This window comes from Haliotis asinina, chromosome 7 (assembly GCF_037392515.1).
Source record: "Haliotis asinina isolate JCU_RB_2024 chromosome 7, JCU_Hal_asi_v2, whole genome shotgun sequence".
Lineage (NCBI taxonomy): Eukaryota > Metazoa > Mollusca > Gastropoda > Lepetellida > Haliotidae > Haliotis > Haliotis asinina.
Window position 1 is genome coordinate 5,880,164 of NC_090286.1, and position 15,888 is coordinate 5,896,051.

Below are 15,888 nucleotides of genomic sequence, written 5' to 3' on the forward strand. Positions count from 1 at the left end.
ATCAGATATTTTTAACAGCTAATTATTGACAGGGTATGATTTCAACCCGTACACAGTTACAGATTCACTGTCCGTAAAGCAACTAAATTGAACGATATGTGTATTCATTGAAAATGAGTTGTAGATGATGGTTGTGAGTGACAAAGGTCTGGAAGCATGCCACCAAGAACCACGAGGTACTTTGACGGGTTAATCCACGTCATTCACGTTGATGGTTCCAAAGCACCTATTTTTTTTATCCCAATATCACAAACTACAGAGGAGAAACCGGAAACAATTTCTGTCTTAAAAACAGTTTACCGTTAAGCGTGCGTGACTGACAGTTATCAATAAACAACGTTAAACGAACTTTTACCGCTCTGCACCAATGTTGATTGCCCGACGCTGGTTCAATATGGTGGCACTTCCGGTTCTTGCTATGGCGTGTATGGAATATACCGTTAGCACGAAATGGACAGAGGTTCAGGTAAAAACGAACTCGCTCCCTTTCAATGTCTAGTGGAGAAAACCACACCCTGGATACAGGAGAATGGGTGGAATTCCGTTTTAGGACATAACGTCGTTGGAACCAAATCCATTTGTCCATTATGCGCTGTCGTGATGTACGACATTAAACATCGTTGATGCTTACGACAACGATGTGGAAAGATTGTTATGTTTATGACGGCAATTAATGGTATTAGTGGTTTAGACGTGGGCAGTCTGGTCTCAGTCTTTGCGAGACGTATCACAGAGAGGAGGCACTGGCTAATTCTGAAAACTCCCTGAACTGAGCTGATCTATTCTACGTCAATGGCAAACGGTCAGTGTTGTTGTTTTTTTCACATATTAAGTCGTTTTACCACCCTATAGTCTCTCCTTTTGTTAAATGCTTTTGATGAGTCAATACAAACCTTTCATTTTGAAACAATAAGTCGATTTGTAAAAGAATACATAATTGTTATGCGACCAAATGATTTCTAAAGCAAGTAATGTAGAGATTCTCAATTATTCAGTACTGAAATGACATACCGTTATTACAAACGTGAAGATATGTACACTGTCTTGCAAAAGGAAGTGTACATTTAATCGCCACACCCATGTTCCTGCAGACCACATCTGAAGAGGTTCGGTAGCCTAGTGGTTAAAGCGGTTGCTCGTCACTCCCAAGACCCGGGTTCGATTCTCCGATGGGTAGAATGTGTGAGGCCAGTTTCTGGTCTCTACCGCCGTGATATAGCTGGAATATTGAGAAAAGCGGCGTAAAACTAAACTCACTCACTCAGACCATGTAGACGTCATTTGTAGTGAGATATCCATTTATATGATGTCGCTTGTACCCGTACATCCATTTACTTTTTGTTTTATGTTACAAACCATTAAACAATAAAATATACTACCTGTGAGGTTTCTGTATGCTTGTTGACAGGTACGAAATGCACGCACACTTTCCCACACAGATTGACTTTATATTGACATTGTCCAGTGATGAACTTGAAAACAAAGAAATAATTGAGGAAGATACATTTAAACTCTGAGTGATTTCTCTACAAATCTAATTATCTTACATCTGCTCTATGGTGCAGATACGGCCAGACGGAGAGATGGATGTCTTAACGTTTGGACCGCCGTTGTGTTCCTGACTGCGATGTTGTTCGGTGTCGTCCCTGATGAAGCCGTTACTGGTGAGTATAGGTGACGTCATACGAATGCCCACTTTACTTTGGTGGTCGAGCTGCTCCAGGCACACCTAGCGTGTGTGACTGCGTGAGGAAACGCCAGAGCATGATGAATTACGCCTTGAAGCTTTTGAGAATTTGAGTGAGGAAGTTTAGTTTTAATCAACAATATTCCAGCTATATGGTGACGGTCTGTAAATAATCGAGTTTGGACCAGACAATCCAGTGATCAACAGCATGAGCATGGATATGGGCAACTGGGAACCGATGACATGTGTCAACCAAGTCAGCGAGCCTGACCACCCGACCCCGTTATTCGCCTCTTACGACAAGCATAGTGACAAGCATGGGTTGCCGAAGGTCTATTCTATCCCGGACCTTCACAGGTCTGTGTTTCAAAAAAAGAAGGAAACAATAATTACATTACCTTAACTTTGTGTAGCATTATCACAATATGCTGATATACATATTGCAATACGCCAACACATATCACAATCTATCGCAATAGGAAAATTCTGGAATTATCCCAACCTTAATTAGCGAAGCTTACGTTTAAAGGATATAATATGCATTGTAAGTAGGTTCCAAATGCACAAGCACTTCAAGCTTATGCCATGATATAACCCCTGTTCTGTTCAGAGGGGCATTAAATGTGGCTGTTATGTTAACAGATACAAATACCGGCAACTGGACGACAGACCTTGCTACAGCCAACGATACGGATGCCAACGTGATGGTGATGGCGACTGGTGATGACGTCACAGACAACGTCACCCCAGATGGTCAGACAACAGACAGCATGATCAGTGACGAGGATACTAACAAAACGTTGTGGGTGACTAATGTTACCGGTATCGACATCAAAGGGGCTGACTACGCTGTCACATCAACTGCAGCTTCGTCAGCGAAGACGTCAGCCACGTGAGTATACCTATATGAACTGTATTAGGGCACCTGTGAAGATCCTTTAATTATCAACCCATGGGTATCGTAAAAGATGGCTTATACAACTTGGCGATCAGTCTTAACTGGTTGATGTATGTCCCCATATACAAACCTCGCTGTTCAACCACAGGCGCAAAGTGAACGAGTGAGCATTTACGCCGCAACACCATGTGGACAGCTGATTGACTGAGTAACGTTTTGCACCGCTTTTAGCAATATTCCAGCAATATTCCAGTAATTTCACGCCGAGGAATACCAGAAACTGGCCTCACACATTTTACCACTGAGGGGAATCGAACCCGAGTTGACATGACGAGCGAACGCTTTAACCACTAGGCTACCCCACCGCCCAGCATGATTACAGAGTCGATTATTTACAGAATACTGCCATACAATGTTTGAATGTTGCTGAGCAAGGCGTAACATAACAAACACATTATGAACATGGAAGCATGAGGTCATATTTTGACTCCGTAATCCTATGGATATTATCCTCATAAACTTGTGATACATATGACATAGCAGTGAAAATAGCACATGGCTGAATGAAGTCGAAGTTTGTGCCTGGTGAGGGATACAAGTGATGACGTGATGGGACACAAGTGATGAGGCACCCTAAGTGTTTTGTGTGACGAGTTGCTCCCCCTTGCAAAAAAGGAGCCTGTAACTGCAATAGAGTTTAAAACAACGTTATAAACTCATTCAGTCACTCATTCTAAATCCATCTTGGATCACAGGCCTGCTCAAAAGTTTAAAACAGTAAACATAAAACTTCGTAGAGTTGCGTACCTTGGTTACGTCCGGACCCTATGACTGGAACCGTGGCGTTAAAGCAAATCATGCACCCATCCACTCACTCAGAATTCGTCTTGAGCTATAGAACACGTCATGTTCAAATTTCCATTTCGTATTTGAAGAATTTATCATTTTCAATCTATTATTAGCCTCGACAGGACTCCTTTGCTTCAGTCTAAGTAATCTTAGTCTCAGTGCATTTCGTTACACTCCACCACTGAGTCTAACAAAACCTTATGGGAGGTCGCGTCAGGTAACCTTTGAGATTGACACAGAATCAGAACACAGCTTACCAAATCGCGAAAGGGCACATTCGCAAATACCTTTTGAACTTTTTATCTCGAAAAGGTTCGTACCAAAACGATACCGAATGCTATATAGCGTACTCTCGCTTCCGGGTGATCCACTCGGCGAACGTACAACCATGACAACGGTGAGTAAACAGTCGTTGAAAATAGTGTTTTGGCCAATATTCATCTTGCGGAATTATTAGCTAATGGTAACCATGTCAACAGAAACCCCAAAGCTTATATACTGCAGGTCATATAACTGTGTTATATGTGGATTTTTGCTTATGGAGAGACCTGTGTTGGTGACCTGAATATTTTGAAAGTTCCTCCGATCCCTCAATAGTAGCCGTTGTCTGACTGGTTAAATCTATTTAACCGTCTCGCGTCTGATTGGACGGTCATCGGTCGTTCAAAGGTTACTTGACGCGACCTTCTATTAGGTTTTGTTAGACTCAGTGGTGGAGTGTAACGAAATACATTGAAACTAAATTTACTTAGACTACCTTTGCTTCTTCAGCTCTATATTGATGCATGAAAATAAATTACTTCTCTGAGCGAGAGAAGTTCTGAGCTACGTCATTCTGGAAAGAAGATAGAATACACTCTGATAATCGAGGATGGTTCTGTAGAAAATAACATTGTACATTGATTTCACAGTTACAAGTATACAAAGATGGCCCTGTTGCCACAAATGTGTCCCTAATGGTCGTTCAAAGTAGTCTGAAGTAGTGTCACAAGAGTTGGCAGAGTGACAATTGGGTCAAAGTTCAAGTCAGTAGTAATGACGTTACAAAGCCTTTCTCGCGTTAACATTGTTACATCGTATCAGGGATAATCTACAACATCTCTGTATAGTCTCCCTGATTGTGACTTTGGTGTATTATGACGATTATTAATACCATTGTCGTCATCTGTATTTCACAATGACTTTGTACGTCTCCGAACAGCAACGACACCGAAAACGACACCGACAATGACGTCTCGGATGCGCTGTGTGGTATCTTGGACGAGTTCCCGTCGCCTAACTTCTGGTACAAGTACACCCGAGAACAAGCCACGGAAGCCCTGTGTAAGTGTGCCGGCATCTGTGTGGCGGCTTCCACCCAGAGTCCGGAAGAGGTGAGGGCCAAGATGTGGGAGAAGTCAAACGTCCTGTCGGACAGAAACTGGCCAAGGTTTCTCGCCGTCACTATCGTCTTCTCCACCATCTTCATCATCGGCTTTGTAGGTATGACGCAATTCTCTTAATTACACACCCGTTGGTGTAATAACTGGTATTAAAAGTATGGTCTGTGATTGGCTGTTCCTTGGTAAGAAGTCAGCAGATTAAGACTGACTACATTGACAAGTCAAATTCGCAGCCACCAATCAGGTTTAAGAGTGTGTTATTATTGCTCTTAGACATTTATAATTGTCTAGTTTTCGTTATTTCGCCTTGATAACATTACTGTTGAAGATCACAATAACTGTAGGCAGTCAGCAGGTGTCGATATGACGTCACAAATAACCATTGGCCTGCGAGTTGATTAGTAATGAGTGGTTTTGAGAATGGATAATATACGCGACTATTTAGAGCTTACAGCTTTTTGCATCACTGCTGGTGTTACATCCACGAATTCACGCAGGTAACGCGTTGACGATATCGTGCCTGACGTGCTGGCTGAAGGTGAAGTCGTCCACGTTCCTGTTCATCCTGAGTTTGGCATGCTCGGACATTCTCCTCCTCACAGTATGTCTGCCCATGAAGGTATGGCCACTGTCTTGTGTATTCACACCATATACGTTCACTATCTTGTGTATTCACATCTCATAGGTTCAGTGTCTAGCGTATCTCACACCCCATAGGTTCACTGTCTTGTGTACTTCACATCCCATAGGTTCACTGTCGTTTGTACTTCACACCTTATAGGTTCACTGTCGTTTGTACTTCACACCTTATAGGTTCACTGTCGTTTGTACTTCACACCCTATAAGTTCACTGTCTTGTTTACTTCAGACCCCATAGGTTCGCTGTCTTGTGTACCTCACCCAACATCGGTTTACTGTCTTGTATATTCACATCCCATAGTTCACTGTCTTGTGTACCTCACATAGGTTTATTGTCTTGTGTATTCACATCCCACAGGTTCACTGTCTTGTGTACTTCACACGTTATAGGTTCACTGTCTTGTGTTCTTCACACCCCATAGGTTCACAGTCTTGTGTATTCACATCGCATGCCATACGACTTGGTGGAGTCACATTTCATGCTTTCTCTTTGTGTGTATTCATGAAATTATCCATCGAGAATTTTGCAAATTCTTACTTCAGATTAGTTACAGATCATCTAATGCTGTTGCATATGGGGAATGTGGGAGGGCACCCTTAAGCAATGTTTATTATGTCAAATATATTAAATAATGGCTGAGATTATAATAGAATGCACCCAAGTAGATATCCATATCAATGTTATCAATTCCTATTATCTGTTGAATTCAGGAAACGTGCAACATGGGCTCGTCACGTCAGTGATTTGTTATTTCATTATGGTTTTGGTACTGCTTGGATTTCCCAAGATGTTGGCGATACAAAAATGTTTCTATATATGTTTACCGAAAGAATTAACAACTGCTCCATGCAAGAGTGGCATCTTTCCCTAGATGCTCCTTCGCTGTCGTTTTACAAATCACATAAATCGCTGCTGACCTGTGAAAAATATCTATCATTGAACATAAGTAATAAACTTAAACATCTTTTCACGTTATTCAGATCAGGATCTAGTGCACTTGGTATCAAATATACTAGACGAAGTATTGCCTCTTGCAATGACGACATTGTGTTATGCAAACACTGTAAAAGTATCGAGGATGAAATTCATATTGTTTATATTTGTAAACGCTATGAGGATATGCGTCGGCGTTACATACCAAAAACGGTCCATGGATACTATTATTCCCTCCATAGCATATGTACATCATCAGACATTAATATCATAAATAACTTTGTCAAGTACTTAGAACATGTTTATTCTGCTCCTGTTAGCGTTGTTTCATGAAACTGGTAACCAAGATCACTATTGTACCATCTTGCTCTATGGGTCGTATGGCCTTTATACAAATAAACCCTTCTTCTTATTAGTTGGTGGATTCACATTTCAAGTTTTCAAGTGTGTATTCATAACACAAAATGTCATTCAAACGTGTATTCATATTCACGTCCAGCGTTTTCATCGGCCATAGGTATGAATTATACATCATACGTATTTATATTCATATCTCAAACTCGCGCAACATAAACTAACTCCAACACCCCACCTGTGTCCGCCAGGCCCTGGAGCTGTTCTACCTGAATGACCTGCTGAGAGGGCCCGCATGCGTACTGACATATTTCATCCGCGACTTCAGTCTGGCCTGCTCCGTACTTACCCTCACCATCATCAGCTTCGAGAGGTGAGCGTTCTGTGACCGACTTGAGTCGGTGATTGGGGGTGGCTCTATCTGCAAGTCAACAAATTACCACCTGTATCATGACTGAAGACTCTTCGAAAAAACCTAGTAGGCGTTATCAACAACACGTCTGGTCACGCCGTTTGACCAAACGCACGTGTTGTAGGGCAGTCATTCCGTAAAACTTTCAAAACTGGGCCAGGAAAACCACTGGTTGATATTATGATCAATGTTCCACGCCGACGGACACAGCGTCAACATTGCGAAACACCAGTTTAAATTCAGTCACTCTGTACCAGTTTCCCTACGACTTGTTCTATCATGCGTTACCAGATGTTAAGTTGGTCCTCTGGTCAGAATTCATTATTTATATCAGAATTCATTATTATCAGGCCGAAGTGACGGCCAAGTGAAGTGACCGAAGTGGCCGAAGTGACCAAACAATTTACCCACAAATCCGTACCCGTGAAGATCCAGGTTAGGATTGATCTTCAGTAACGCATGCTTGCCGTGTGAGACGACTAACGGGATTGGGTGATCAGGCCCGTTGACGTGGTTGACATGTCATTGGTGCCCAGTTGCGTAGATCGATTGTCTTTTCCAAATTCCGTTATTTACAGACTACCGCCATTAAGATGGAATATTGCTGAGTGCGGCGTAAAACAAAACTCACTCAATCCTGTATCAGATATCGAAACATTAACAATATCAAACGTCTCAAAATCGCATTTGTCCATTTGACGCCATACAGTTGTCAGATACACATTGAGCTAGTACAGAGGACACCAAGGTTCAACGCTTTCTTTTTTCAGATTCTACGCTATCTGTTACCCCCTCAAGGCTCAGTTCCGGTGCAGCACGACCCGCGCACGCATACTCATTGTGATCACGTGGGTGTTGTCCGGAGTGCTGTGCACCCCGACAGTGTTGATCATGGTGTGTAAGTCCATATACAGTGTCTTATACAGTGGTCTGCCAATTCTTAAATAAAGCCGAAACGTTATAACAGATGACAACTCATTGACTCAAAAACTCAGTCATCCTTCATTCATTTGGTCAGGAGCTGAAAGTTTGTTTCAGGTTTCATGTGACCCTACCTTCTGTCGATAGCATCCATCAGTCTTATTTCTGATTTTAATAATTTTCTCTGCATTTAAACGTTACATTAAACAAAACTCGAATGGTTATGTTATGTAATGTGACAGTAGCCTGCACGAAACACATGGATTCTGGCCAGGGTGAAGGACGAAGTCAGTCCAGTGGGTCGGACAAGCGCCAAAAACGCTGTCCTCGGGTGGTATTCATAAAGAAACTATGTTTTTACCTACGTTAAAATTTTTTTTTCTGACTTAAGTTCTTTTATGAATACCGCCCCTGATTCTCAGCATCCTCGACAATATCGCCTAGAGAAGCAATGTTTTAAACCTGCACTGACCATTTGACCCATTCCCCTGATTCCAACAATCTCAGACAACATGCATGCCCTTCTCGGTTACCATGTCAACAATATGGCGGCGGTAATTCCGATGATCGACTTTGCGAGAAATTTATGCATTACAAATGACTAACACGGTCGAAAGCCTCTTTATTGTCAACATTAATTACAATGCTTTAGTTTTTCATGCTAGTTTTATGTTTATGTCTGTAATATTCTAGTGTTTTTACTGTCCCTCGTCGACAGGTTTTACTCTTCAACATCGACTGAGATATTGTTGATGTGACGTCAAATATTAACTCACTCACTCACTTACTCTTTTCATTAAACCTGTCGATGCCTGTGTTTTCTTGATCATAGGAGTTACCTCCCTTGCCTTTCTCCTTTGTCGACGTTTGATTTCTTGGTAACACAATAGTATAAATCAAGGGCAGGGAAAAATCACTTCCAAGTATAGGTTTAGGGAAAAGCCTTGGAGATAAAGAAGACAAACGCTCAGTCGATGATTTTCCCATTACAGAAGAGCTATTACAACTCTCTGACTTACACCAACATCTGCATCGCTGTGACGGTGAATTACTTGTGGGTGCAGCTGTATTACATCTATATGCTGATACTCCTCTACCTGGCTCCCCTCGGCGTCATGTGCTACACCTACACTGGCAGCTGCCTTGCACTCTACCGCAGTGCCGTGTCAGCGAGGAATATGCAAGGGGATGGAAGGTATTTGACTGGACTCTTGTCTACCTAAACTTGCATTCGTGACCAACTCGTGTTATTCCGGAACAAGCCGACTTGTGACTCTCACGAGGAATTTCACACTGGCGTAGGAATATCTGAACTTCTTCAAACAGGAACGATAACTCTATTCGCGACCTTCTACTAGTGTTTGTTAGACCCAGTATAAACAGTGTAAAATGTAATACCGAGGCTAAGCCTACTTAGGCTGTGGATATGTTTGAATTCCTTTCACATTTGTGCATATGCATAGCCGTAAGAAACCAGTTCTATTTCAGTGTGTTCCGCTACAATAATCCTCTGTTAGTGGAATAACACATTTACATAAATTTACGAAGAAACATCTGCAGCATTTTATTGTGTCTAGGCTAGAGTTTCTGTGTGTCAACGTCTCTGTCTGGAGCACGACGTTTCAGGTATATAATCTTACTCCTTGATCAGGTGAATGAATAAAAAACTCGAAAGCAGACAACAGTATAAATGCATGGGAATGAAAAAAGTAACAACGTAGAGAAATCATTGCTTGGTAATGGCCGAATAGAAGCCCTGGATTAATGCAGGTATCAGCGATGAATGGGGTATAACCAAATTCCCACTACTGTATAGGACCAAGTCCGAGGTGACGACCACTGACAGCGTCAGCAGCAGCAAAGGGACATCACCAGAGCCCAGTTCAGGGGGAACCGACAAGGCGAAGGGGTCGGACAAATCTGCGGAGGAAAAGTCGGAAGGGTCTATTCAGGCTAGGATAAAGGTCAGTACAGGTAGACAGTAACACCTCGTTAATCTTGAACACGTTAATCCGAAACCCGTTAATCTGGAACACGTTAATCCGGAACACGTTGATCTGGAACATGTTAATCCGGAACACGTTAATCTGGAACTGTATTTTCCCATTTCATCTTTTGGAAATTACCAGGCTACCTATTCTGGAAACGTTCGTAGCCCTAAGACCTTCTTAAGCCCATTTTTAACACATTAGATACGATCTAAATTCAGAATTCTTAGGGCTACGAGCGTGTCGAGAATACGGGCCCAGGTATGTGGTTATACCATATCCCTCCAAATATGGCAAGGTAGCTTTTTCCGGCGATCAGGAGCAACACTTACTATAAAAGTAAAATTTGGAATTCCATGTAACATTTAGCATCTATTTTATAGGAAAAAGTAAAATATTTATATATTTTATGCGCAAAAAATATGAAGACTGTGTGTCCAAAGGTTAGTTGGTTATGTATGCCTTTCTCTTATTCTGTCATTACAGTTTGCAATCTGTTGTTCTTCAACCGTCTTGTCCATTCCATATCAGGCAATGAATAATTCCACTAGAACGTGTTTTTTTTTAACACTCTGGACAAAGTTGGGTGGCTAACAAAGAACTTTTAGTAAATGCCCTCGTTTGTTCATCGTACGTTAATGTCATTTTAAAGATCATACTCTGTTAATATTTCAATGGCCAAATCGTATGCCACCGTATTTTTCAGCTGAAGCTTTTACTTACACCATTGTTGTGCTACAGGTGATGCAAATGTTGGTGGCGATGCTGGTCGTGTTCGTGGTGTGCTGGGGACCAATGTTGTTCTACCAGGTTCTGAAGGAGTTCGACATCAAGCCTAAAAAAGACGAGGACATCTACCGCTTGACAGTTCAGACTCTGGCTTTCTTCAACAGCAGCCTCAACCCCTACTTCTACATGGCCATGTCATCGTTAGTACCCCGTTACATTATCCCTTCTTCAAATATACCTGCCCAATGGACAGGACGAGTTCCCTGCCTAACCCTACGGTCTGTCAAGTTAGCTGATTGCCTGAGAGATACCTGTAACGGTGGTTCGCTTTTGTAGGAAAGTCTTCCTTAGACTCACCCAACGTTTTGTATTGAAGCACAGGCAAACTGTAGCGCAAATGTGGTTGCGCAGCGTAGAGAAAATGACCAGTCTTCACATATGCGAGCGTATATGAATACTGGTCATATTCTCTACGCTGCGCTACAGGTTGCCTGTGATTGAAGCGACGTTCAATCATTTTGTCATTGTATCAGCTGAAGCCGTGTTACAAGAAGCCACGTCCCCACATCGCGAAATCATTATGTAACAGGCGTCATATTTGGGGTTACATTCTCATTAAATATTTTCTGACTGTTACTAGCCCACAACATAATTCACTAGCCCGGAATTTGGGAATCGACACACTAAGCAAAATACCATCATTTATCAAGTCATAATCTTGCATTATTTAAATATGTATTTTCACTTAACAGAGAGTGATATATCTAACAAAATGACCTCATGAAAATTCACTAGCCAGTGGGGCAAGTGACCGTGGTGATTTACCGGCGTGACTGGATATTTGCTATAGCGACAAGCCAGGGGTCTAGTACCTATTTCGCCTATATTATATAGTACCTATATTTTAGAGAGATAACAAGCATCAAATGTCATAATTCCTGGTCCAGTAAGATAGCATAATTTGTATTTATTTAGTTATAAAGACAATGCATATTCAACATATTCAAGTACAGACAGTGAAGTTCATTTTTGATTGTGTATAACAGTCATGAATGAGATGTAACACGTCATATTTGGGATTACACTTTCTCTGTGAAGTACAGATTCCAGTAAATTTGTTGGATTGAGTCCAATCCGGGCATTGTGTATTTATGAAAGAAATAATTCACATGTCATTTTACATATGTTGATAGACAGTTTCGCCACCAGTTCAGGAAGCGATTCGGAAGATGTCTTGGACTAAAGGCGCCTCCTGGTGGCGATACAACGGTTGCAACATCGTCTACGATGTCCTCTAGATACCAGAGCAGTGTCTACTCTACAACTGCTTCCGGAAAGTCACGTATATAGCAGTGCCGAGTGCTCTGCATGTTAAGGTGCGATACTGAAGCAAAAGGCTGGCGTTTAAAAGGATATTGTGTTATTTGGGTACAATGTGGAAGTCAAACTTAACTCGATCAGTTATTACCTCCTAGCATGGCCCAATCATTTAAGGCGCAGCAGTTCACTGTATGGATTTGCGAACCATTAGGGTACTTAAAACTCATACATTTAGCCATGTACTGTCATTCTACACGGACACAAACCCATATCACTCACTCACCCATAGAAGATGAAGCCAATCACATTTTGTTGCTGTTAGAAACCAATAATGAATTGCTGCTTATCATCATAGCTAAAGTGATGCTGATCATGTCATGAGCCTTCAGTGATAATGTTATTAACAATCTGAGATCATGTTATTAACCATCAGTGACGACGTCATTGGCCATAGGTGGTTATGTTATTAGCCACAGGCCATATCTGATCATGTTGTTGGGCATCTGTGATCATGTTATTAGTCATCAGTGATGATGTTATTGATCATCTGTGATTATGTTATTAACCATCAGTGACGACGTCATTGGCCATAGGTGGTTATGTTATTAGCCACAGGCCATAATTGATCATGTTATTGGGCATCTGTGATCATGTTATTAGTCATCTGTGACCATGTTGTTAACATCTGTGATCCACTTTGTTAACATCTGCGATCATGTTGTTAACATCTGCGATCATGTTGTTAATATCTGTGATCATGTGGTCATGTCATTGAGCATTGGTGGTCATCTTAATAACTATCTGGCTAATTGGCCCAGAATATATATGCAGCGATAAAACAACGTGAAACAACCACGACTTACTCCATGAGATTGTGTCGCCATGTGACTAAACATCAACCTGTAATATGTAAACCCGTTTGAATATTTTGCAGACACTGTGACGGGTGTGATGATGTCCTCGGTGACGTCCCATGGACGACACACGACGACGGATACACAGTAACACCAAGTACAGACGCCACCTTCTGTATGGCTGGCAGCAACAACAGTAGAGCATCGGTTACATTCCTCGTAGTACAATTCGTTGTGCACAGTTGCGTCCCCTAGATGTGCAAGGACCCTGTGACTGATGGTTCGAAACATAGATTAGTAGTGGTTAGGCCTCTATCGTCACTTTATTCGTGCTCATTGGTTTTAGTAATACTTATGACAGTCTGTATTGTAAGAGTGACGAGAGACTATACAGAAAGAGCGTATATATTTACAGACTGAACTGGCGGAAACTGTAATAGAAACACTACGAATTCGATTCACAAGACTGACATACTTAGACTGTTTTACTTTACGAAGAAGCTGTGTCGTAAGACAGTCTAGTACAACCCTGTTTGAAAAAGTAAAACGTCATTGTATGTACAATTACTTCTTGGCAGTTTCATTCTCGGCTAGATCCTTTGTCATCGTTCTTTAACGCTTCAATACAATTCTCAAATCTGAGAAAAGGAACCAAAGAACAAGAAAAGGGACATAACTCTGCAGGCGATGTTGGCACGTTAGGTAACTCGAACACCACGCGCATCCTTCCGTACACTTCACTGACACTCCCGATCTGACGTGAGTAGAATATGTACTGTTATTCCTTTCAATTGAAGTTTGTCTAAAGCAGTAGGTATTGTGTTACATGCAACATTTCAGAGTCGGTTTCCTCCGTTGCTACTAAGACATACTGAAAGAAAACATTTCCGTAATGCTTATCGCTTTATGCACTACGCCATGAAAGCACGCAACTGACGTTAATGATAGTGACAGAAGCCTTTGCATGATATTTCTGTATCATTTTGTGCAGTCGCGATCGGAAGCATCCTTTGAAACTAAAACTAACATATGCCTGGGGCATGTATTGATGCTTATTGATCAGCTTGAATTATCTCGGCTTATTCCGTAAACTACGTAGTCCTTCACTCAGACGATCTCGGTTCATCCCGTAAACTATTTAGTCCTTCACTCAGACGATCTCGGTTTATTCCGCAATCCATGTAATAGGTTACTCGAACTGTTTTGGATCATTCCGCAGTCAATAATATAGCTTTCTCGGCTCATTCCGCAATTCATGTAATACTTCACTCGGACCACCCGAAATGATTCTGCTAATAGTATACAATGGCGGAGCAATCTCAGTTCACAAACTGAAATGCCTTTGACTGGAAACATTCAAAATGTTCATTCGAACACAAATGGTGTCAGCAGTCGATTTTCAGAAACTGTCAGTGACCAAGATATTCACAATCTGGTTTCCGAAGTGGAAAGTAAAAATACTCGCAAGAACACACTGTAAGTTTCATATATTAGGTTTGTGCAAAAGTATTGCAGGTATTGTGTTTTTGAGTTGGAATTTCGTTTTTGTTTTGTAGTGTTTTCAAGTAAATACATTGTTTCATTCTTTAATCTTGTTCTATTTTTCAACGATGTTACAAGTGATGGCGTTGGAGAGTTGAAGGCGTGGCTTAGTTCAGCCAATCAGCATCGACTCTACTTTTTGTAAGTATGTGAAAGCGAAATCGTGATCTCTGTGACAGAAAAACCACGGGGAAGATCAGAGGGCCGACGCTCTATCCACATCTAGGCATGGTACAAACATCCTCGTCATCACATCTATGTCTTTATAAAGACGGAAAGGTACAAAAGCATTATACTGATCATGGCACATTTGGGTGACGTATTTTCAACATCGATTACTAGTTTCTTATTACCATTGTCTTAATTTCTTCTACTGTTACCAATACCCATCCAGTATGCTGCATGCTAAATGCTACTATCCTCTTTTTCAAAACTATTGTCGGATCATCGATTTCAGGGATATTAGCCTCTTTTACACGGATGTTTGTTTGGGTCCAGATTATTTGTACTGTTATATGTATATGTTATTAATTGTTACCCGGTGAAGACTTTATGGAATTAATAAACTATTCTTCAATTTAATAGTTGTGTTTCAATTTATCCCGAATACAACAGTGCAGGTAAATACTTATTTCGGCATCGTACGATTATTCAAATGAAATGCTGACTTTCGCCAGGGAGTCTGACTCCGAGTGACAGAATTTTTAGTTTCAAGATGAAAGAGACGCCATACATGCAGTCTAGGAAACCCCTCACTTAGTGGCCCTTTCCCGCCAACTTGCGCATATGTGAGTCACGTTTGTCCTACTCCTACCCACAGCTCGATGTGACTGGCATTGTACGTCCCCAACAAGCTAGAGAGATATATGTCATATTTGGGATTTCACTTTCTTAGTAAAGTACAAATTCTAGCTGAGCGGGCTAGGCGGCTGACTTTGTGTGCTGGCGATTAGGTGCCTGACTCTGAGGGTGCGGGTTCGAATCCCGGATGGGACTCAACCGAAAAAAGTACTAGAATTTGTACTTTACTAAGAAAGTGAAATCCCAAATATGACATATGTTGCATTTGACCACTTTCTAAATGGCATCGTGTAATCAAAGCTAGAGAGATTTGGGGATTCGTCACATGTTGCACGGTTCATTCGATATCTTATGTGTATTTCTTGACGCTTCTACACGCTTCGATCACTACATATCTAATTAAACATGTTGGATAGAATGGGTTACTTTCACTGAGGAAATTTTCTAAAACGTGTAATACTATTTCGATATGCGTTGCAATTCTTTGTTTACATAGGTTTTGTAGTTCCGCTGCGAGGGAGTTGTTACACACATATGACGTCACAAGCTAATGACGTCATAATGTACACATTCAAACG

At 41.4% G+C, this 15,888-nt stretch overlaps 1 protein-coding gene across 1 annotated transcript; it reads left to right on the forward strand.

Annotated features, from left to right (window-relative positions):
- The first annotated feature begins 450 nt into the window (after nt 1-450).
- Nucleotides 451-12,169, forward strand: LOC137291217 (QRFP-like peptide receptor). The gene is made up of 11 exons (XM_067822513.1): nt 451-466; nt 1,566-1,664; nt 2,330-2,579; nt 4,636-4,916; nt 5,314-5,435; nt 6,995-7,116; nt 7,926-8,049; nt 9,069-9,271; nt 9,893-10,040; nt 10,806-10,993; nt 11,987-12,169. Exons 1-11 carry the CDS (start codon nt 451-453, stop codon nt 12,141-12,143), a joined length of 1,710 nt encoding a protein of 569 aa, XP_067678614.1. The 3' UTR covers nt 12,144-12,169.
- The last annotated feature ends 3,719 nt before the right edge of the window (nt 12,170-15,888 follow it).

Excerpts from the sequence above, each read along its gene's own strand:
- LOC137291217 (XM_067822513.1), top strand. Across the intron at positions 7,117-7,925 it reads ACCATCATCAGCTTCGAGAG|ATTCTACGCTATCTGTTACC; the intron begins GTGAGCGTTCTG and ends TTCTTTTTTCAG. Across the intron at positions 10,041-10,805 it reads CTATTCAGGCTAGGATAAAG|GTGATGCAAATGTTGGTGGC; the intron begins GTCAGTACAGGT and ends GTTGTGCTACAG.